The sequence below is a fragment of the Pseudomyrmex gracilis genome, unplaced genomic scaffold (assembly GCF_002006095.1).
Source record: "Pseudomyrmex gracilis isolate BER0280 unplaced genomic scaffold, ASM200609v1 scaffold_124, whole genome shotgun sequence".
Lineage (NCBI taxonomy): Eukaryota > Metazoa > Arthropoda > Insecta > Hymenoptera > Formicidae > Pseudomyrmex > Pseudomyrmex gracilis.
Window position 1 is genome coordinate 42,609 of NW_018020708.1, and position 23,937 is coordinate 66,545.

Consider the following 23,937-nt stretch of genomic DNA (forward strand, 5'->3'; position numbering starts at 1 on the left):
GAACGATGAAAGAAATATCGATAATCTTTTTAAACTTGTACTTAAGAGACCGTTAACGGCTATGTGTTTGAAGACCTTATCATACTAAACCTTGCGTTTCGCAATTCCTTAACGAGACTCGACATGTCTAACTCGCGAAAAATAAGTTGATTAATCTTCAGAGGCCGGCTTGCTGGCCACTGTAGCTGAATCTGCACGATAACTTTATATAAGACGTGCGTTATATAAGAAAAACATTGTTGCTGGAATAGCAAGATGATTTGCTACAGCAAATTACAAAAAAATTTGCTAAGCCTATTAAATTTGTTGCTTTAATATATATATAATAAAATATTTTGTTAGTGAAACAACAAAATCAGTAGGCTTCAGTAGCAAACTTTTCTTGCCGGCCATATATCGGATCATTAAATATAAAACTTGAAAAATATATATTTATATATATTTATTTAATATGAAACTTTGTTTAATATGAAACAAATATACTTACGTACGTATTTATATATTTATCAAGTTTCATATTTAATAACTCACTGTACGAGTTTTGGGTATCAAATAAGATATAAAATTTCTCAAAAAACAAATACCAACTCTCTAAAAGTTAATTGAGTTTAAATGTGATAAGAGACACTCTGTTTGAAAAGAGAGTTATATATATGTTGTTTCCTGCTACACAAAGTAACAAGGTCGAGATTAAGGTTTGTTACATAAACGATAAAAAGAGATTTTGTTTACATTTCTGATCGTGAGCTGCGAAACACAGTCGAAACTTTTTACGCAAATGTCAAGAGAACGTTGGATGATAATTCGAATCATGAATTTTTCCCTGTAGGAGATTAAAAAATTCGAATTGTAAAGATAAACGAAGAGTTAACGACGTTCGAGTTTGCGAGATTTGATCGTATATTTAAATACGTGTCAAAATTAAAACGTATGACGAAAAAATAAGTGTTTTACAACAAACCATTATATAAGGCGGTAAAAAGTTTTCCGTTCGTTCCGACTCCGTTTTGTGAGACGGAAAGTTCATTGTCTTCGCGACTTGACGCGCTTTAACGAGCACAACGGGGTAACGAGAACGAAGATCCTCGGAGCTTCTCTCGCGTGGCTTTGTCCACGCGACAAAGAGACATTTTAATGAGGAGGGAGTTTTGTAGCTCAGCTATAAGCGTTGCGTGCACGGCATAACAAACGACGCCCGAAATACTTACGAGAAAAAGGCGGAAGTTTTAATTTAACCGAGGAAAGTCCCCGTAGACGTTTTCGATCTGTCCGCAGGGAACAATGGGGAATAAATTATAAGACGAAAGACTGTGAATCAGCCGGTTTCTTTGTGCGACGCGCGCGCGCGCCTGCGCTCGAACCGCTAATCACAGAAAGAAAAAAAAACTGATATAAATTTCGTGCGTAACTTCCCCCGCGCGCGTGTAAATTCTTACATAAACATCGTTCTAGAGATATTTAAAAAACTAATCAGTCAATTTCCATTTAAATTATTTTCTTTCTCCGTCGAAGAAAGTGACGATTCGCGAAATTGTACCGTTTACTGCGTGACCGAAGAGTGGGAAAGTTGCAGTAGTAGCAGGCAGACATATGCTTCGCTCCTCTCTGTCGGGAGTGTAGATATTATTTACATTTTATCGGTCGATTTCTTCGTGCGAACCCTACCACGCTAATGGAAGGAAAGATAATTAGGTGACAACAGCTGGACTCAGGAGGAGCGCTTACACTATCTGGCAGCGCGAGCGTTTATTGCTGCGCAGTAGAATGTGATTCGTGTGTGGTGCGCACACGTGTATGTGTGCATACAATACGCGCGTGCACTGTTCTACGTGCGCGCGCTCGCCGTGCACGCGTGTTTTTAAATGATCGGAGCCGTCACGAGGCGGCTCTTTATAAAACAGCTGTTGGAGGTGGCCGAAGCCAGGCGAAGCGAGACGCCTGGCTAGATCAATACCCTACCGCCATCCTGTTTGTGCACGGGAAGTGCATAGGGTGTCTTAAAACTGACGAAATGTCAGACAGAATTATGTCTGAGTAAATTGAGTTTTATCTTAGAAAGTTAATGATGAGCAATTATCGTTATCTGAGATCCGGGACTCGATGTATTTTATGATTCTTCAGGTGTTTTTTTGCTTTATAAAGAGAGATTTAAGTATTTTTTAAGAAATTCTCTAAAAATTGAAATTTAATCCTTGCAAACCTTGGACATTAATGTCCGAGCGATTCTTGAAATTGAGAAAATCTTATTATCTGTTTAGTGGCAGAAGTTAAAAACAAAAAGTAAAAAAACAAAAAAACTTAAAAAATATATATTAAAACTAATATTATTTCCTTAATAAGAATCTTGAATAAAGCCTCATGAATTTTTACAGAATGTTTGCAACGCTTTTGCAACAAATAAAAAAATCGCGACGGAATAAAAGGTCAGAGTTTACAGAATATGTTAAAAAAAAAAAAAAAAACGTTTACAGATTAAGAGAAATAACATCACAGCTAAGAGGCTTTTGTGTTCAACAAGTTTTATGGTTTGACAATTATCTAATCTGATGGTTTCGTTCGGTTCAGATAAAAGAGCAAACGGAAGAGAAAAACCGTGTGAATCTGTGTAAACAATTTCAACCTGCAAACGCTAAAAACAATATTTACTCGGTGTTGCGAGGTGTATTGAAAACTCTTGTGGAGTGTTTTTGTCAGAAATACAACGTTCCATTTTTCTCTTTTTCTCCCCAAGTTTTGCTATACCACCCTATATAAGGGACCAGAGAGACAAACGCACTGTAACCTTCGTCGATGCTATAAAGATATTGTCCGTGTGTCGCGACGACGGGAATTTTCTACTTCCTGTCTGCATCTATAAATATACATGCCGGGGACCGACGTAATAAGAAATACGAATAGACGCGCAGAACATTGTGTTATCATTCAATAAGTATAGACGTTTGAACGCGATAATGGCGCGATTGATAACGCGCCCGATACCACGGTCTAACCTTGTTCAGTCTTTTTTTTTCGAATAACACAAGCACAAGAATATTCATATATTTTCCTCGACTAATAAGACAGAATGATAAATTAAGAGATATTAATAAATTTCAACTCGATAAAATTTCAAATACGCGGCCAATCGCGTATCCGAGCGTCGAACACAAACGAATCGTTGTTCGTTTGCAGTTGAAGATCAAGAGAGTTCTTCTCGCTCGCTGCGAGATTGATTGTCCAGGCCGCGCTTAATGACGCGGTATCGTTTATTAGCTCGCGGCTTGCGGAGTTATCGCGAGATAAACTCGAAAAAAATAACCAGAACCGAGATTATCTCCTTCCGTCGGATAACCCACGAAAATCTCTTATTTTTTTGCTGACGTTTCGTGCGTCAACATTCTTTTATAAATGCGAATAACACGCGCACACATTTGACGAATCAGAGATCATTGATCTCTCTTACCCAATCGGTGTAAATGGACGCGGTAGCACGAGAAGAGATAAAGACGCCCGATTGGATCGTTCCGTGGTAACTCAAAAGTTCATTGGCGGCGCATGTGGCACGCCACCTTAAAAGGCACGCCGTGCAGGACCGACCGGAATGAAAGTTGTCTATTATCTTGATATTATATGCAGGGGCGTTTCGCGAGGCTCTAACGGAGCATCCATACGGATTGCAACACGCTACGTTGAAATTGCGCTTTGTTAGAAATCGGAGTTCGAGATACGACACCAATTCGACAATAATATAACGTCTAATTAAACGCGCGTTGATCTTAACCGAAAAAATTGGGTTTTAAATTTATTTTTGCGAATTTTCGTGGCTCGAAATTACACAAATGCCCGTTTGAAAGCTTTTGTCAAACTTGCGAGATAGATCTCGGCTTTGCGAAACGATAAAAATATCTCTCGTACTCGCAGATACATCTCGCTTTGTATGCGTACACGCAGTGTTGTGGATGCAATTCGTTCTGATAACACGCCGCGCGGCGATGTGTGTTCTCGCGCGACTCTCTCGTTCGTAGTATAGACCGAAAATATTTTTCATTCGAATTCTCTCTCAAGCGGTTTATAGCGATGACGGCACGCGGTTTGTAAATTTAGCAACGTGTGCCCCGCTAACTAATATCCGCGGAAAAGGACGATCTTTTCAACAAAGTGGCACTTGTCGAGTGACAAACGATGCGGTGTGACTGAATAATTTAGTAGTGGACATAAATAACCGCAGAAAATTGTCGAGACTAAGTTCATCTCTCTCTTTCTCACTAAAAATAACAATTAATTGAATCTGAATTTCAAGAAAAAAAGTGTTGAAAAAATCTCGAGATACGAAAAAGCACGAATAAAACACCAAAGAAAACTAATCGAATTCAATCATTAGCATGATATCGTAATCGAGTTAATTTGTTATTAAGTCAGTATTCTCTCTTATTTTTCGCTCATAAATATTCATCTGATTGTTTATTGAGTCGATCCTTTCATTGAAACGGAGCACACACGCATATTGTGCATATTTGATATTGTAAAAACCACCGTAATGAGTCATTCCCGCGATTATTGACAGACAGGCCACTTGTGGTGTATGTACATATGTATATCTATTGTCCAGGAATTTGTATTCCCGCGAAATGGCGCTCGTTTTCCAGATGCACGATTGATATGCGTCACGCTATCAGTGTAGCTATAAGAGCAGGCCACGTAATTCTAAGCCTAAGCAATTCTGCTGCTGAACATTTAACGAGGAATAACACAAAAACATCGTGTCATGGCCCGTAATCGCGCGACTTACATAATCCGATGCGATCAGCACCTTTGTGTGAAGATAAATTTATAATCGATCGTAACTTCAATCAGAGAAAGAGAGAGAGAGAGAGAGACGTACACAATTTCTTTGAATTTTGAAATCAATCGCTACTGATAGCGTGTCGTTTATTTTTGCCGATGATGACTTTTAAGTTTTAAATCACAATTTCGCAACTATTGTAAAACAGTTTCCCCGCGCTAATTTAATTTGACATGGTTAGATAGTGTGTTTTAATTAAAAATAAACGAATGTCTCGTATGTTTGCCCGTCACGATGACTCGAAACTTCTCTCTATCCGCAAAATGTTCGTTAATTATCAGCATCTTTATCTGCATTATGTTTGTCGAGCGATTGGAGACATTGGATCGTCCATCACGTCTGCAAACGAGATAAGAATGTGCTTGGCAATCTCTCTCTCTCTCTCTCTCTCTCTCTTTGTGCATTTCCTGTCCTCGGTGTAAGAATCGTCGCGCGAGGCAACGTTATGAAATAATGAGTGGGATTTTATTGATCATAGTTTCTCCGCTATCGCTGTGAGTTTATGCAAATTTCAAATGCAATACGTGCGATATAAGTCGTACGTTTTTCAAACTCCTCGAGGCTAATGTTTTATTGCTGTTTTTTTTTGTCGCACAGCAATTAAAAACGCAGCAATAAAACATTTTTTTTTTCAGATATTTTTTCGCGCGTTTCGCGCATATATTCAGAAGTAGAAAACAATATCCGTTGAAAATAATCCCTTACGTCACCAATATGTAAAATTAGTCTTAATTTGCATCAGCGCGTTGCGGAAACAATTTGTCTTCTATCTCAAATTCCCGTGGCAACTTCTGAGAAAAATGAAAATAACAATTCTCGTAAATGTGCTTGGCTTTTTGTCGTATCGCCGTTATAAATTGAAACAAAAATAAAAGAAAAAAAAACACAAGCAGCAAAGTCCTTCGAACGTAAACTCATTTTTCGCATCGAAGCTGACGCAAGGCAGGTGTAACAAGCGGCTATCTTCACGTTAATGTTATTATCGCAACCGAGAGCGACGGTTACGTAACAACGCGATGTCGCGCGACGAGCTGTCGGTCGTCGGAAAAATTGTCGGCTCGACATAATCCCGACGTACCTATATCATCAATCGACAACGCGGAATCTCATCGTGACGGACAAACAACAACCGAGAGAGTCGCGAAGTGAGAACCGCATTGTCTGTACTCACGTTTGGGAGCAGAGTCGTGGTGTTCGCGATACTGGAGAGAAAATCATGGCTGACGCGCGAGCTCTGCGAGATGCCGCTGTCGCTGGACACGCTGGAGCTGTCGTAGAGCACGTCCTCGGAGGAAACGTCGAGCTTCATGGCTGGTCGTTGTCGTTTAGCCCTTACGTGAAATCCGCGTCGGGGGAGAAAAAATTGAAGAGACGCTCTCGTTGCGGCGTATAACCTCTCTCACTCGATGTTCTCTTTCGAGGGCGCAGAGAGTGGGAGAGCGATGAGGAAGTTTGTTCTGGATTTAATAAACGTACGTGTGGAACTCGAAGGCGGCACACACGAATCGCAGGTTCCTTTGCTCGAAACTGTGCGAAACTACACCCGATGACTCATACCTTGTGGGGGAATCCTTCTCGCGCGCGTTCGGCAACGCACACCACACAGGAGAGAGTCGTGGCGAGCGAGGATGACGTCATGGGCTATTCCCATTGGCCAATCGTCGTCGAGCAGCCGAGTCGCCTCGGCACTCTCGGCAGTGCTGTGCCACTCGCGCTCGATAACGAAGGTGCGTTATCGAGGGGCGAATCGGGAGAGGAGGGTGTACCTATCGCTCGTCGCGCCCGGGTGTAATTAAAAAGATGCATTAATTATTTCCTTATCTCTCGTTCCTCGATTCGTTTACGCGACATTTCGCAATCACGCTCGCGTGAGCACGCGCGCGCATTAATTTGGCGTGTAAAATAATATCATCTCGGCAAGTACGCGATTTAAATTAAACTTCGCGCTAAAAACAAGTTACATCATGTTTTTTTCGGAGCGTTCGTTGAAATAATTTGCAATTCATTCTTTTTCTTTGTGAAGAAAGCGCGCGACGAAAACAGATTTCGCGGTAGGGAATTGAAAATAAAATTCTATTTGTTTGACTATATTTGACTATATTTGGAACTTGGCACCGGCTGTTGGAGCTTGATGTCTAAAGTTGCGCATTGCCTTGCGTCAATACGACAACATGATCAAGCGTATTTTTTCTTTTTTTTTTTTCAACAGGCGGATTATCCGAGCGTAAAAAGTTTATTAAAATTTATCTATGTCGCGATTGCTGCACTAGCGCGAATCGTTTACGTTAGCTATCAAATATTTGCATCATCACGAGATAATACCGATTATTGGCTCACATTCTCGCGAAGGATACGGCGAGAGGTAATCCGCGCGCGTGGCATATCGTCGCACTTCATCGCACTCTCTCGCCGACGATTGCGTCGTCAAAGTGTTTTCGTTTTCTTCACGTCAGCATTGCGCGCGAGAGTGCGCGCAAAATAATACCGCCACGTGTCCGATCCGTGTTTATTACACCGAAGGAACACGGCGCGCGGTCTTGTCTCGAGATCGATATACGTATGTACGTACAACGCGCGCCGTATAAACTTGTTTTATTACGCGCTCGCGAAAAAGTTAATTATATTTCCTAAATAACAATAATTAAAACTCGCAATCCCGATAATTTATCTCCTTGCGCAAGAAATTGCGCGGTCGGTGTCTTGAGAAATAAGACACCGTTTTTATTTATGCGCGTTACCCTTCGTTTTTCCTTCTCGCGGCCGAACCGGCCGCTTTAGCGGCGGCCGTTTATACGCCGTACAGATGCACGTGTATTATGCATTCATACATGCATAAATAACGCGATTTCAAGATACGACCGTGAGTACCGCGACTCGTGGCGTTTTTCACGGCGATTTCGCCAGGGCTGCGAATGGGAACGCGTCCTCTGACCTTCGGCTCGAGTGGACCGGAGTGACGCGCGAAATTTCCAGCTAACGGTGAAACACGGAGTGGCGCGCGCGACGAAAATCTCGAGCGAGAGATCCCGAGAGCGTCGGCGCGTTTCCGAGAATCGCGGGATGAGTCACGGCGGGTCGGTCGCGTGGGCGCGAATGGAGTAGCCGGAACGTATCGAGCAAGACGCGCGCGCGGTTCGTGACTCATCGATCTGATATGTCGAATATTTCGTATAGCCGTGTAACCTGTCCTGTCCCCGGGGTGCGAGCCAAACCTGGCCGGGTAACTCGTCCCGCGACATTCCGTCCCTTCCGCAAAAGAGAGTTTTCTTCATCCGAAAGATAAATAAACGTTTCCAATTTACCGTTCAGCTTTGCCGACGGCTATAATCTCCCGCGCGATCTCGCAAAAGATCTGATCGATACAAGAAGTATCTATATTTACAGCAAGTAATGACCGAAACTGAACAAGTTGACGTCTTATCGCGATTCAAGAGTTTTAGGTAGCATCTTGATAAGTAACAAGCGGTGTCTAAAAGAGGGTCTATTTTGTAAGCGCCTGAAAGATAATTCTGTTTAAATATTTCGCGCGCGCGCGACTTTGCCGAATGGCTTGATATGTGTTGCCTTGTAGCTAATGCCCTTATCTGTTTATTATTGTAATTCCCTTGAGAAAGATCGTATCGCGCTATCTCTAGGAACACATGTCATTGTATCGTGCATGATTTTGGATATACTTGCCGATTATGTAGAGAGAGTCGTTTTGGAACCGTTGACGAGATCGGTCGAAGATTTGAATATGTAAAGATTGAGTTTGTGTAACGTGCCGAGAGTGATATATTTGAGTTTGATTGTAACGTGCCGAAATTAATAAATTTATACTTGTATATATATCAATCAACAACTAAAGTGAAGTGCAGAGTTTTATTCAAAATTGCCCTCAAGAAATCCTACAATTTCTTTTTAATTCGCGTGCAAAACATAATACAAATCATATCTCTGAAAATATGAATAAAAATATTAACGTAGCGAATCATCAAGTCACAGTCGTGGTATAAAAGTTGTTAAAGCCGGATCTACATCAGCGGGTCGCAGATCAAAGGTCGCGGGTTGCGAAACTCCACAAGTGACCGTCACAATGGGCAACTGTTTACGACTGTTGTAGATCCGGTCTTATTAATTTTATGTATGTCTGTGCGCGTTGTGCGTGTTCTCTCCCTCGTTACATAATTATATATAACGTGTGACTTTTCAGCGACTCGAGCATGGGTAAACAAACAGTGTGGCGTAAAAGCCGGTGCACATGACAAAATTTTAATAGTGGTCGTAAGGTCGTAAACAAATTCATCAATCACAGGCCAGACATTCTAGCCTAATGCAAGATAAGCTAATACTGGTCTGTAATTGCTTTACGACCTTACGATTACGACTAAAACTTTTTCACGTGCCCTAATAGACGCGATAATCTAATCTCCGATTTAACCGAAAATCGCGCGCGAACGAGCGTTTTTCCAGAAATGTTTTTAGAGTAACTCGTATCTAGGGTTTTGTCGACCGCAGGTGTTATCTGATGAGAGAGCGCGTAAAGCGAAGAAAAACGGTAGATCGAGGAGAACGTCCGGGCACGGGTTGCCAATCTGCTCAAGGTCTCTCGTCGAGAATTTTTTAGAGAACGACGACTTTTAAAAACGGTTATCTAACGTTACTTTTTTTACAATAAATATTATGTAACTTTACGAACGCGGCACAACCCTATCCGGTCGATACAGTTCGCGCGCTCTTGTTAACAAAAAGCTGACACTGCGATGTCGCGCGTTACATCGCAAACACCGCGTTCTTGTTGTTATTTTCATAACTCTTCTGGGCGCCGCGTTCGGGGGGATCGGATTTCCAGTTAATTACGTCACGAAAGAAAAAGCAGGTATTTTCGTAACTTAAAACCCTATTAACGCGACGGCAAGGTTAAATCTACGTCAGAGTATCGCGCGCTTTTTACGTAACACACACGCGGTTCCGACTTTCCTCGTTGACGCCGAACGCGCGACCGGCGAGGCGCGGCAATAAAATTCGCGCGGCAATAAAATTCGCGCGGCCTAAAAATACCATTTTCTACTAGAAGGCGAGGACGATGCGACGCGATTGTGCGGCGAAGGAAGATAACACGCGTTTGCGTCCATAGAAAGACGAGGCTTCGTCGTCGGACGAGGCTCCCTCTGACATTCACCCGCTTGAATTCGCATCGTAATGAAATTCGAATGGATAGGCAGCCGTCATCCTTGAGCTAGCTTCTGCTTGCAGCCAAGGTCCCCGGCCTCACCAACAACAGCCGCACGTTTGAAACGCTTAGGCGATTGGAAAAAAAATGACGACGCTCCGGAATGTCATTGCCGTTTCGCGCACAAGTTGTACGTACGCCGTATGCACGCGCGCGTGTACCGTTGTGCGCACCGCGGTCACACAAATATATATAGTATATATGTATATACATATATGAATAAACTCTTTACGCGCGGAGGGAGTCAGCTGCAAAAATAGAGAGAGTTTCGCGCTTGCTTGCGAAACGCTCGACACGCTGCAAATCATTCGGTGGGAAATTCTTTGTTTCACCCGAATGTGTTTCACCCGCACGTGCGCACTCTGAAATCGCGCTTAATCGGATTTGAGGACGAGAGCCGCGCCGCATATATATAAATATTTTCTAAAAAAAATTTCTCCCAACACATTTATAAATATTGATAAACGTCCGAAGGAGAGAAGTCGGTTAATTATTATTTTTAATTCTCTAATTGGCAACTCTACAAATAAATATATATCTCCTCGTCGACGTGAAACAAAGAATTTCTTATTCTTTTCTTTGTGATACGCAAATAAATATTTTACACTGTGTTATCCGATGTTTTCTCACATTTCTCTCGCGAACGTATTATCAGTGTCGCGTGTTTGTTCAGCCCACTTTCGTAGACAAAGATACCAATCGAGTATACATACAACGAAGAGACCCGCGCGCTTATCTCTCCGCGCGTTCTCGAATCGCTCGCGATCCAGATATACAAAGAACGTTCTACATGGAAATGTTTTTTTTCTTTTAAAAGACGTAACGCGCGCGCGCGCATACACACACGCACACACACGCGCGCGCACACGCAAGCTTTTTATCTTATCAGCGTTTGGTTTGGATGGAAAGAATTTCTGTCGCTTCAACCGCGCCTAATAATAACGAAACCGCGCGGTATGACGAAGCAAAAAAAAAAAAAAAAACTAATCAATCGTCTTTTCTATCTTCTTCGTCGTTGCATTCCGCTGTCAAACAAATCGCGACACACGATCATCGCTTAAAATATACATACGATTATATCGAAACGAAGTGAATTCGAATCCTCGCGTGTGTCGCTCGTTATTTAATTATTCATTGATTTATTAAATCGTTTGTTATATAATACGACCGTTCTGAGATTTGTTGACCGTTCTGAGGGCGCAGACATGCGTGCAGCCGAACGATACGTAGATAAGCGATTTAATTAAATAGAGAGATATTAATTTTTTTTGTTCAAGTTCGAAATAGTGTAAACAACGGGCGGTGCTGGTACGTGCGCTAACGCGACACCGTTCGCGAAGATAAACGTCGGCAAGCAGCTTTCGCAAAAAAAAACGGCGACTCTTCCCTTTGTTTCGCGAAAGTCACGTGCGTGCTCATCTCTCGCTACGCGCGATCGTGCTCTCCGCGTCGCGCGCTATTGGATGAAAATCTTGTTACTTTTTTTTTCCTCTTATTTTTTTTTGCTGTTTACATCGATAGTGTCACGTGCACGCTGATTTTGCAAGATTTTTCCCGGGACAAAAGCGATGAAAGACAAAGAAGAAAGCGAAGGGAGACGTTTTGCGCGAACTCGCGCGGACTCTGCACTCTCCGCAGCTGCAGAAACAGAGAGAAAGAGAGAACCGCAACTTACGCGGAAATTACGCTAAATGACTCAACTCCGAGTGTTCCCTCTCTTTCGTTCTCCGAAAACGCACGCACGTGCGTTCGGTTCGTTGCGCGGCGAAAGCGCCGAACACGAACGTGGACGTGGACCGATTAATGCGACTACATTGTCGCCGCGTAGTCTGCGAGCGGATAAACAATGTTTAAACCTGCTTGTTTTTTTACTTAAAATAAAAGCAGTCGATTTCTTCAGACAAACAATTTTTTGACATTCTTGGACGGTTTTCTCTTTGAGAAAAATAAAAGTTTAGAGAACACTCGAGCATGTTTCTGAAATAAATTAATTTCATATAATTAACGCGCGCAGTTCCAAAAAAATACAAAAATCCTGCAGTTACGTGAAAAAAATTGGAAAGTAACTGAAGTCGCAGTGCTTGAGTCACCGCGCTAATTTTAAAATGTCAAATGCGCATTAAATTCTCTTATCGTAGAAATCTTCATTCGTCGTAGAGATAAACAACAACGCAGTGGCAAGAAATAAAACGAAAAAAAAAAAATTCCGCACGAAGCAGGGCGTAATATTACCGGTCGCAAACAGTTCTGAGGAAAAAAAAAAGCTACGGGCGTTTCCGATTTCAAATTCTGTAAATTCTACGCACTCGTGTGACAATGCTGATGAGCCAACGCGTTGGTTTTAATAACGTTCGTCGTGTGTGTGTACGTGTATACTTTATTATTAAGACGCGCGTATTTGTGTTAGAGACGCGTGCTTTATTATTACTCGCGCGGAGTGTCGCGCAGACGCTTCTCTCCGGTATAAGTAGACGGGAATATTAAATTATATCGCCGAGATATATTTTACATACAATAGTCGAGTTCTCTCTTTAGCATTAGGCCGTGCGAAGACGCGTCCCATTGTTTTCGCAGAAGCTTCACCTTCCTTGAATAATAAAGCACACCGACCGAATTTTCGGACGCGTCAGTTTAAATTTTATTAACCTCCTCCTCGTGATAAAAAGAACGGTCTTGTGCTTGATGTACAAACACGATATATTCTGCATACAAAACAGCTTCTCCGTTTAATAGAATATGATAAATAAAAAAAAAATAAATAAATAAATAAACGCAAGTTTGCAAAATAAATAAATAAACAAAAACAAGACGAGTGTGTCGGAAGTGTCAATTGAATCTCTAGATTCGCGCACTTTACGAGGAAAAAGGGAAAAGATCGTTTTTGTTTTTTTTTTTTTCGCATTTAAATTAGCGAGCATTTCCAATGTGTTTCCACTTTCCTCCTACTGATGAGGTCTACTACGCGTGCGAAAGAACATTGAAACTCCCCGCGTTGTTTTGCTGCCTTCACTTTCAAAGGAAGTATTTTTCCCAGGCAACAAACAAGTGTCTTTGTTCCCTTTTTTCCATCGTCCGCTCGACGGCGGCTCCATTGTCTTCTGCCCCGCGGCCTTGACGACGGTTACAAACTGGGACAATATCGAGATTCGTTTTCCATTTGCCACGACTCCGCGCGCGGCAAAAAAGAGTGATTACTGAAATGCACAGTCGAGCAACGTATACGGGCAGCCGAGGTGCAGCTGTGTGCGCGCGATGCCAATCGCGCGAGCGCTGTTTTACGGAAAACCGTAAGGAGTTCCATGTTATTGATGGCAACGCGGTGCAAAAATTGTGTTGTGCAAAAAAAATAAAAAAATAAAAAAATGAATCGGCTACTTCCTTTCTATCGCGCGCAATCGCGCAGACGCAAACAGTGTTACAATAACACTTTTGCGATATAAACAACGAAATAATAATTGAGAAAAATTAAATTAAAACTACACGCACAGTTGTTTAAATTATCTCAAGAAAATATCAAATTCCAACACACAATGGAGATATATAACTCAACAATATTTGTTGACAAACTTTCGACAGATAATACGTAAACAGATCCTCCCGAATGACGTATTTGTAACGGAAATGTCTTCGGTGCAAAGGTAATTCAATATGGTTTTGCGTGTCAAGCTTGTCTGTTGCGTCAGTAGATTTGATTCGATCAGGCTCACGCAGGTGAGGAGAGGGAGAGAGACTAAAGTACCTACCGCTTTGAAACTTTGCACAATGTGGCGCGTGTATATATTTAACACTCCGTGATAGAATAATAAGAATGAGAACACAAATCAGATAATTCAACAAAAACTATGTGTACTTTGAAAATAATCTCAAAAATATATTGTAATTGCGCGGATATAAGCGCATGTTTACTGTTGTTCGATAAGGTAAGAATTCAGAAAATTTTAACGGAACTTACCTTATCAACTACGAACAAGTTGTTATCGATGTTTTGGATAAAAAAAGGTAAAAATTTTCTTTTATTTCTGAGTTTTATGGTTTTTTTTTTAATATATCGGTTTTTCCTCACTTTCCAAAATAATTTTCTAATCTTTTCATATCGTTATCGACATAATTAATTAATCAAAACCTCTAATGTACATATAATGTACGTATAATATATTATGCATATGTTGTAAACCGAACTTGCATTATGTAATCGACGTTAATTTACTTTACTGTTTGCTTTTCTATTGCCATACTTTGCTCAAATGTTTTCGGCCACGCACTATCGATTGTTTTCGTCTATTTATCGCAGGACGTGTGCGTTTATCATCCCGCCGGCAGTTGGTTCGCTCGGCGTCCGCAAGATGGCGGCGTAGCGAGCTAAGCGCGGTCTCGACAATCGATGACCGTTCGTTCGTGCCGCGCGAGTCGCGAACGGTCGCGAAGGCGTCTCGTAATCGCGTTTTCACCGGTGCGTAAACGCGGTTTCCGCAGCGAATCGTGCACGCAGTGCGGTGACGTGATTGCGGTGGTTGGGTGTCGCGTATCTCGCCGGATTTCGGGACGCGATCGCGCGTCTCATAGTCGCGAGAAATTTCGCCGCCGCGCGACGTGTGCTCCTGTCACTTTTCGCCGCCTCCCCTTCGCCTTCCGCCTCCCTTCTCCGCTCTTCCCTTGGCCGTCACTCGTTATTCGACGCACCGCGCTCCGTCGTGTGTAACCGATTCTATGCGACCGCGTCGTCGTCGCGATCTTTCCGCGTGATCGTCGTGGAGTCCGCGTCGTCGCGTCCACGGGGACGAGGAGATCCTCGACAAGACCGTCATCATCTCCGTCTGGAAGAGCTCTGTCGTCGGGGTGTTCGCTGGAAGGCCGAAGCCCCGTCGGAGGAGGGGAAGGAAGAGGCGGCGGAGAAAGAGGAGGTGGAGCAGCACAAGCAGGCTCGACACCACCGTGAGGGCTCGAGAGGGCGACCAACAACGCGGATACGGCTGACCGAGGATGGCGGACCACGGCAAAATGTGAGTGAAGCCTTTTCTTTCTATCTCTTTCCTTGCTCTTCTTTTCCAATCGATTTCCTCGGCGCCGCGGAAGGACTGTCGCAAAAAGACACGCCAATACGTCGCAGTTTCTAATCGGGGATCCCGATTGCATGTGCAATGTACGTAAAAAACACATACACAACACATGCACACTCACTTGGATCTCCATATGATCAACGTTAATGATCGGTATCAGCAACGTCGGTCAGTAGAAAATTGCCAACTAAATCCAAAGTCGCAAGATTAAGTCGCAATGAAGAAACTATATGTATGTTAAGAATTGAGACTTCGGAGAGAGACTTATCGCCTTCGGGGGGACGGGGGGTAGTTTTCCTAATTGTGGAAAGACGAGAAAAAATTCTGAAAATACATGAGAGTTCGATCGACGCGTTGATGAAACTCGATTCGAAAACGATCTTTCGCCGAAGACCTGCTGCAGGTTCTCCCACGGGACGTACGTCAGCAATTTTGATAATGAAAAAACGATATCGCCACGTGGGAACGGTACGGTAGTACAAGATATTAAAATTGAATCTTGCCAATTGCGTCATAGAATTTTATCACTTGAAATCCATTTAATCCATTTTTTTTAGAAATATCGACGCGACATGTTTCGCAGAGCTCTCGATACGCATATATATTCGTTTCCAAGCTCGCGGTGTAAAAATTTGTTTCATTTGAAATCGACAAATTAATTTCTCTCTCGGAATTAGACAATTCTTCGCGTCTCGCGTGATATCGAAACCCACCACTTTGCTAATTGAACCGTCATCACTGTACACCCAGTTGTTCAAATGTGTGCGAATGAATCGTTTTGTTTGTAATAACGAAATTTTTTGACACACACAAATGGTATTCGCATATGGAGTTTTGACGCGTCGACCGTTTTTGCGATATCCCCAACGTGTTTCGTTAAGATAAAAGTGGTGACGCAAGTTCGGAAAAAAAAAAAAAAAGAAACGTTCGATCGCGAGATGACTTTCTGACGCGACGCGTCGATTCTCTCGAAGTGTTTCTACGGAAAAACAACTTCGCGTAAAATATATATATGTATATGCGGATATCGCGATATTGTCACACCGATTTTTACATTCGTATATCGCGCACGACGACTGATTACATTTTAATTACCTTACAATACAAACAAAAAAAGTGGTGTGCAAAAAACGCAGGCAATGAAAGTGCGCGATGCCGAGGCGAGGGGAGGATTAAAAAACTTTTATCTTCAAATTTTTTATCTTTTCTTTTTTCGGCTAGTGAATACCATAAAATATGTATTTTTTTTCAAACTCTGACATTTTTCGTATATAATGTCAAGTGTCGTAATATCGATGATATTGCGAAAACAAAAATAAAGTCAAGTATCAATAAAACTTAAACGAATGAAAAAAAACCACTTTACGCGCGGCTGCTGCCTTTTGTTGAAATCTGGTCCGGAAAGCGTCCTCTCTGCCGGAATCCGCATCTTTCTACGCCCACGTAATGAGCGCGAAATAATGGATATTCCCAGGGTCGTATGTAAAAAATAAAAAAAAATAAAAAAAAACGTCGAGAGAACAGCGCGTCCTCTTTTCTTAATTCGTTTAGTTCCAGTTTAGTTTCATTTTTCAAAACATTATTTTGTTTTTTTTTTCTCTTTTACGAACCGACGATTCTTTCTCAGCTGAATTTTGACATTTGATTTTGAGCGTTTCAAATTTATACGCTAAACAAAAAAAAACAAAAAAAAAGAAAAAAGTAAGTTGTCCTTCAGATCGAATTAGTCTGAATGAAAGGGTTAAAAAAGGCGTGTAAAAAAGTTCATTGTTGCCTCTTATCCGCGACTGATGTCTCTTTAACCGGCTTGCTTCGCTTTAGTTTGAGTCGCTGTCAAATGTTGTCTCGTGTATATTTTTGACAGTTGACGAGGTTCACGTGTGCGAGAGACATGTATAATAAAATCAATATAACGTGCGCGCGCGCGTGTCTGTCGTGCTTAATGAAATAAAAACCAGATATCGAAAAGTTACAAATATAACACGGTCGGACACAGATGACGTTTGCTGTCACGACAGTGAGACATAAATTTCGAACAAACACGGAGCGAGATCGCAATTACGTCACTGAGAGTAGAAAATTTTGTTTACTTATATATAACAATTTTTTTTTTTTTTTTTATTTTCGCGTTGTTACATATCGACACAAACGAGATCGATCTTCAGCACAATCGTGTTCGCGTCTACGAGATTGAGAGATTTTACGCTTATCGAACATGCGTCTCGCAGAAAGTTTCCATTCGGCACTTTTATCGATGCCAATACCGAGTTGTACCGAGTCAACCCTCGGGTGCGAAGTGTTGCACGAGACACACCTTCGTTGTAACCCAACCTTTCGCTACGCTCATGGCACAGTTCGTGTGCGCGTTTTGCCGATTATCGCGTAATACATATACGCAGACTTCTCCTCGTATAATTTTCGTACTTGCGCGATAATGCGGTATCTAAAACAATGTTTCTTGCAAATGTTGTTTTCCAAGTAACCTACTCCTCGCGCCGCTTTACACCGTGTTGCGTATTTGCATCGCTAACAACGTCGTGTCGTGTTTATAGACGCGATTATTTCCTACAACGTTTCGCGCGATTCGACGATGTTTCGAAGTAATTTATTCGACATCGATCGTTTTTGTTTTTCTCTTTTATTTGAAATTATAGTATAAATTTTATATATTTTATTTATATACTCGCTTGTCATAAGTTTATTAGCAAAACCGACGTACTAGCGAGAGCGACAAGAGCGAAATTCGCGTTATTTCGAGAGCGCTTTTGATCTCTCAACGTCGTTTCGATTTTCGAAAACCGATTGTTAAGCCAGACAGATTATGCGATACGCTTTTGTTGATTGTCGATTAATCGATAAGGATTTTCATATAAATCCTGTTGGCGCGTCGCGCGCCAGAGATACACAGATTGATTATGTTCCGCCGACAAACCTTCGTGGTGGTGTATAAATCGCGTTCCACGTATCGGTGCGAATCCGAACGAAATTAAAACAATCGTTAAAGCCTTGCGAATGATTCGAATCGCATTACATATCGCGTTTCCCGCAAGTATGGACCTTACTTTATGCAGCGATCGATATTTGGGCTAGATTCCCCGGAAGATGTATAGAATACCGAGACATGTGGTATACCGGGTGTCTCACTGATGAAATATTGAGAGCCGAGGGATGTTTCGCGTGTTCGATTCTTTGTGTCGTCGTCGAGGTCGGGGCGAGTCTCTAGAAGTCCGTCATCGCGAAATACGCGCTTTCATCGTTAATTAACGACGATTATATTCACACACATTCTGTTTCTGATCCTCTCAGACGTTTTCGTCTCCTCGTATATTTTTGTCTATTTTTTAATCTATTTTTTTTACAAGTAAAATACAGAAAATTTTAAATCAAGAAATAGAATTTTATAATCATATGTTGGATGTACGTGCAAACAAAAAAAAATATATATATATATATTTTTTTTTTTTTTTTAACGCATAAATTAATATAAATAGAAACTTTTAATTGAATAATTTTAAAACTCATATAGATCGTGCTAATTTGCATCAAGTATACGAATTACAAATTACTTATACGTAACTTCCCATTAAAACCTTCTTGTTTCTTGATTTAAGTTTGTACTTATTGAAGCCTTACTTATTAAATTTATTCGTTGAAATGCACGCGTTGAAATACTTATATACAATACTTATATACATGTACATATTTTATATTTTCAAATATTTCTCTCAATCTATATGCATATATCGAACTCTGTAAATATTTCCTGATATCACGACAAAGTTTCTTTTGAAGTTTTTGTTCGCGCAGTACGTTACACAGAACGACGTTATCAGAGAGAGGTCTCTTTTCTCTCGCGCGAGATCACATTTTCGTGGAACTTCATTCGCGCGTATCACAAAAACGAAAGATGTCAAGATCGTCGATAACTTTTACATTTGTTATTGTTGTTTTTTTTTTTTTTTTTTTTTTGTACGTCCGACTTATCTCGTGTCGGCTAAACGCACGTGTGGCAATTACCGGGCGTCGTTCCATTTTCTTATCGGCGCACTTCGAGCGCGCTGCTCGCAGCAGCTCGTCGTCCTCTCCTGATTACGAAAACGCCATCGCTAATCCGCATAATTCGGCGAGTTCCGAGATACGCAGGGAGTAACAGGAAAGGGGGGGGGGGCGATTATTTAACTCTCGAAAAAAGTATGGCACAATATGGGAAAATTTTAACGTACGAGATATTATTATTAGATCGGGGAGATGTGAGAGAGAAGATGTCTCACATTTCTTTTATATATCCCTTTTTATACTTTACTCTCTGTCGAAACGAGCGTCTGCTTCGAAGGAAAATCCAAGCGAAAGAAAATCCATTCTACTTTTCCGTCGAGCCGGGTGTAAAGGAAATTCGAGATGAAGAGCTGCAGAAGTTCTATCTTCTTCGCAGTTTTCGTTCGGAGCGAGCGTGACGTGTATATTGCGCGCTTTATCTAAATTATAACGTCATGTTATTTCAATATTTGCGCGCGACGCGTGAAACAAAAGACGCGTATGCGAAACTTGATGGATATTTAATAAATACACACTCGTACATTGCGATTGCGAAACGCAAAGCAAAGCGAGATACTTACTGATGAGCTTACTCTCGAGCTACGCTCATTGAAATAATTATTATCGCTCGCGCTATAATTGGATATATATATCGCACCCGTTCGGTAGCGCCGCCGCCTGAATTATTCAATTTTTCATTTAGAAACTATATAACACCCGAAATTCGGAAGCGTTTATTCCGCACGCGTTCAATCCAAGTAACAAAAGGGAAATCCGGTCAAATTCCGCTTGATTTCCGCAGTTCTAATCTCTTCATAATTTCGCCGGGGGAGAGAGTAGACACAACTCGGGTGCGTTAATATTTCCGTCGAGTCAACGTGACGGTATAATTTCAATCGAGGCTCCGATGAATCGCACTCGCAACGTACGCTCGCCGTAAAACGGCGACAATCGGCGTAAGATCTAATTTCCGCGCTGTGTTTATACACCGTCGAAGATTGAATTCTCTCTGCAATTATGTCGCGATCGATATTCCCTTCGCGATTTATCGACATCGCGCGCACGGACACACACTTTTCTGTAGCATCTCTCTGACGCGCTGCGAAAGACCGTGAGCGATTTTTCATTATGTGCCATTCCATTATGCTTGATTTATGCAAGAGAGAAAGAGAGAGAGAGAGAGAGAGAGAGAGAGAGAGAGAGAGAGAGAGAGAGAGAGAGAGAGCGTATATTTATTCAGCGCCCTGGGATAAAATCCCCTCAGGCGCACTAAGTATTACAAAATTGCTTATAAAAATGTGAAGAAAACAAATAAATAAAATATAATACAAAATAAAATAAAATAAAATAAAAATTAAGCAGTACAATAAAGTGATGCAAAGTTTATTCGCACAGGTGCGTCCGCCTCAGGTACAGACAAGAGCTCTGGAACGGTATTTAAATAATATGCAGTTATGGCTTAGAGAGAGAGAGAGAGATAGAGAAAGCTGTGTGTGCGCGCATCACGCACACAGCGCGCAACTACGTGTGGCAACAATTATTAATCCCGAGTTACCGGAGAGCCAACCTAACCCCTAGCGGAAGGGGGTGGCCGATCAACCGGCTGACCTATCCCGTGCGGACTTCCGAGCGAGAACCCCAGGAGGGAAGGGAGAGAAGGTTTGTCATCGCGATATATGCAATATGATAAAGCGATCTGGGTTACGTTATCCGCCGCCACTCTCATCTTCCAGAGTAACAATCTCATATCAAGAGAGCCTCGATACCGCGCCGAGAGAGAACGTCGATCGCGGAAATTTAACGTGCTCGATAAATCGCTGCCGGTAAATAGGGTCTTTTATTGAAACTCCGCGTAGGTACTTCTACCCTTTCTATTAAACTTCGGGATTCTGTTATTACGTCATTATCACGATTAATGGGATATTGCGCGCGCGCGTGTGTTGTGCGCTGGACGCGACGGCACGCACGTCGCGCGCGGTTGCAAAGATCGCGAAATAAAAACTCGAGGACGATATAACTCTCGGTTATTTTTTCGCGCCGTGTTGCACATATACATTTCGTAGTAAGTTAACTCCGTTTTCATTTCACCGTGGTTTAAATTTCGGAAAGTCCTTCTTATCTCGTCGAAAGTACGAACCGCGCGCGGTTCGTGACCAGAAGAGAGTTGCGGAAAAGCAGCAGGTTGAGATAAGACACGCGGTGTTTTATCCGCGGCGTTATCCATCCCGGCGTATTTACGCGATGGCGGATTTCGCTTCATTTGCTTAGATACATATGCGCGCCCGGTGGCTGATTACGCGCGCGCGCGCGCGGCCACAGAGAGAACCGCTCGTGGTTTTACAGCCGGATAAGCTACTGTGCATGTGTTTTTTTTTTCTTCCCTCTCTAAAGCAGTTCTTTTTCTCTCTCCGGATTTTTTATTCCAGGGATAATCCGCGTATGATGAAAATGGCGAACGTCTCTCGTCGTCGCACATTTTTCTCTCTCTATCTCTCTCGCATAGCGGCGGTTCGCGTTGAGACACGCAAAGAGAGAGAGAGAGAGATGCTCGGAAGAGAATCGAATTTGCAAGGTTTTATCTTCATTTTTTTTCTTGTCGAGCAAAACAGGGAAAATAATAGGATCGAGTTTTATCTTCGAATTTCAGGTCGCAATTACTTTCTCTCTCTCTCTCTCTCTCTCTCTCTCTCTCTCTCTCTCTCTCTCTCTTTTTCTTCTAGCATTTCATAAATTTTTCCAGCTAACAGAATGATTGATAGGATCTTGTTTTGATCCTATCAAATCTCGGGGTTTATTTTACTCACAACTTTATCTCGCGTTCTCTTTCTTTCTCTCCCGTGGGAAAAAGGATAGAAAAAAAAATCCGCTCGAATTCTCATTAAAGACGGCCTTGCTGTTTTGACACTCTCTTTCCTTTTTTTTTTTTCCATTATTTGGTCCGCCGAGCTTCAGGTTTTCATCACAGTCTCTGATTGCGCCGATGCCCAAGGTCTCGTGTATAAAACACAGGGTGCGCTTTTATATAAAACTCGCGCGCGCGCGGGCAAGAGCGAGATATTCACCGGGTACGATTATAATTAGTCGTTGACTGGCTAATGGCAGACCGATGGATAGACCGATCGATAGAGACCGGTGTGCGCGCGGCTGTCTTCAATCGGTACGTCGAACAACGAAGTGTAACGTCACTTTACTCTCACGCGTGTGTCAATACAGTCGAACACCTTTTAATTGTCAATTTGTTTTTTCTTTCCTGCAAAAACCCAACGCTCGTACGATAAAATAACAACACGCGCGCAATAATGTAACAGTTAATGGTACGATTGCAATGTAGAAAGAAAATAAGTCGATAATTGAAAACACTTTTGTGACAAATGAGAAGTTAACTTATGGGAGAGATATGCGTTTGTGCAAGCGGTTGCTTGTTTTTTATTCGATGTTTACGAGAGGGAGAGACAGTTTATCGGTTACTTACCGCGCGAAATGTGCGTAATGACTGCGACGCTTACACGGATCGCTTTATTGGCTCCGACTCGTGCGTTTAAAATTGCATCATCGCAATTAAGCTCGCGCCGCTCGCCGTGTTTTCGGATTGCGCGTCAATAAATGTTTTCCGCTCTCGCTCGTCGAGAGAGGATAAAGCTCTGACGTTGACTAGAAGCGCGCGCGCGCGGTAATAAACGCGGGAGTAACAATTCCCACGGCGATGGGATTCCGCTTATTAATAAATAACGAGAAGGGGGATCGCCTGTGCGTTTTTTTTTTTTTTTTTTTAATATTTGCGCCGAACGGTCGTCGTGATAATGCGCGATTACTTAACGCGTATTTAAAAAACGCGCGAGACTTGTATATCGATCGGTCGATCAGCTAATGATGAGCCGTCTAGAGCGGCAAAGTCCGTCTCTTTGAAACATCAGATTCGAGATTCCTGGAATCTCTCCGCTTATGATAAAGTCGAACTGGATAATTGGAACGTGAAGATTAATTGTGTTAGTGCGAAGAGAGAGGAAAGTTTTGAAGAGTTCGGATTAAATTTTTATATTAAATTTACGCATCGGAAATCTGTTAACAATGTTCTTACGGTGAAGTTTATACATTATTTACTTTTTTTCGTTAATTAAAAAATTTCCAAGACATAGGGTAAACCCGGGTAAGATGGCCACAGTTTTCTTTAAATGCAAAAAACAGACCTTTATTTTTGTTATTTTTTAATATTGTTTTTTTTATTTTACTTCACGGAAGCTTAAAGTAATAATAACTATCGAAATTAAAGAAAAAACACTTAACAAAAATTTAATATTATATAAAATATTAAAATGTATGCATTGGCCATCTTACCCAACTTTTAAGGGAAAGATGGCCATACATGTTTTTTTTTGTAAAAGATATAAATAAAACTTACAATTATGTAATTTAATATTATAAATTATATAAATTTATAATAGTAAATTTATATAATTTATAATAATAAATTTATAAAAATAAGAAAGGCTCCGATTTTGTAAAAAAAACTTAGGAAGTGAAATTGCCAATGAGAGCCTGGACACAGTTAACAGTGTGTATATTTATTATAAAATCCTTATGTTCAAAAAACATTGACGTTTCGATCAGGTTGGGATCATCTTCAGAAATTAAAACAAAAAAGACATTAAATTCACAAAAGTGTGCGTCAACGCGACAATGATGACAAGAGAAAGAGAAAAGAAACATGTTCCACTCACAGTTGTAACGCAAATAATCATTTGTGAGTGGTTTTTTTTTAAATAAATTTATATCTTTATAATCTTATATCTTTATAATATTATAAATTATAT

The 23,937-nt window shown here is 41.5% G+C and overlaps 2 protein-coding genes across 3 annotated transcripts in view; one reads left to right on the forward strand and one right to left on the reverse strand.

Annotated features, from left to right (window-relative positions):
- LOC109856574 (transcription factor kayak) overlaps positions 1 to 6,413 on the reverse strand; it is a 32,662-nt gene extending 26,249 nt beyond the window's left edge. Inside the window, exon 1 of the mRNA XM_020431998.1 lies at positions 5,994 to 6,413. Within this exon, the coding sequence (XP_020287587.1) occupies positions 5,994 to 6,131 (138 nt within the window). The 5' untranslated portion in view covers positions 6,132 to 6,413. The remainder of the gene's footprint in view (positions 1 to 5,993) is intronic.
- Positions 6,414 to 14,442: 8,029 nt separating this feature from the next.
- Positions 14,443 to 23,937, forward strand: part of LOC109856571 (TLD domain-containing protein 2) — a 137,618-nt gene continuing 128,123 nt past the window's right edge. The window contains exon 1 of one of the 2 annotated variants that reach the window (XM_020431985.1): positions 14,443 to 15,034. In XM_020431985.1, the coding sequence (XP_020287574.1) occupies positions 15,015 to 15,034 (20 nt within the window). In that variant the 5' untranslated portion in view covers positions 14,443 to 15,014. The remainder of the gene's footprint in view (positions 15,035 to 23,937) is intronic. The other variant, XM_020431987.1, reaches the window with a different exon arrangement.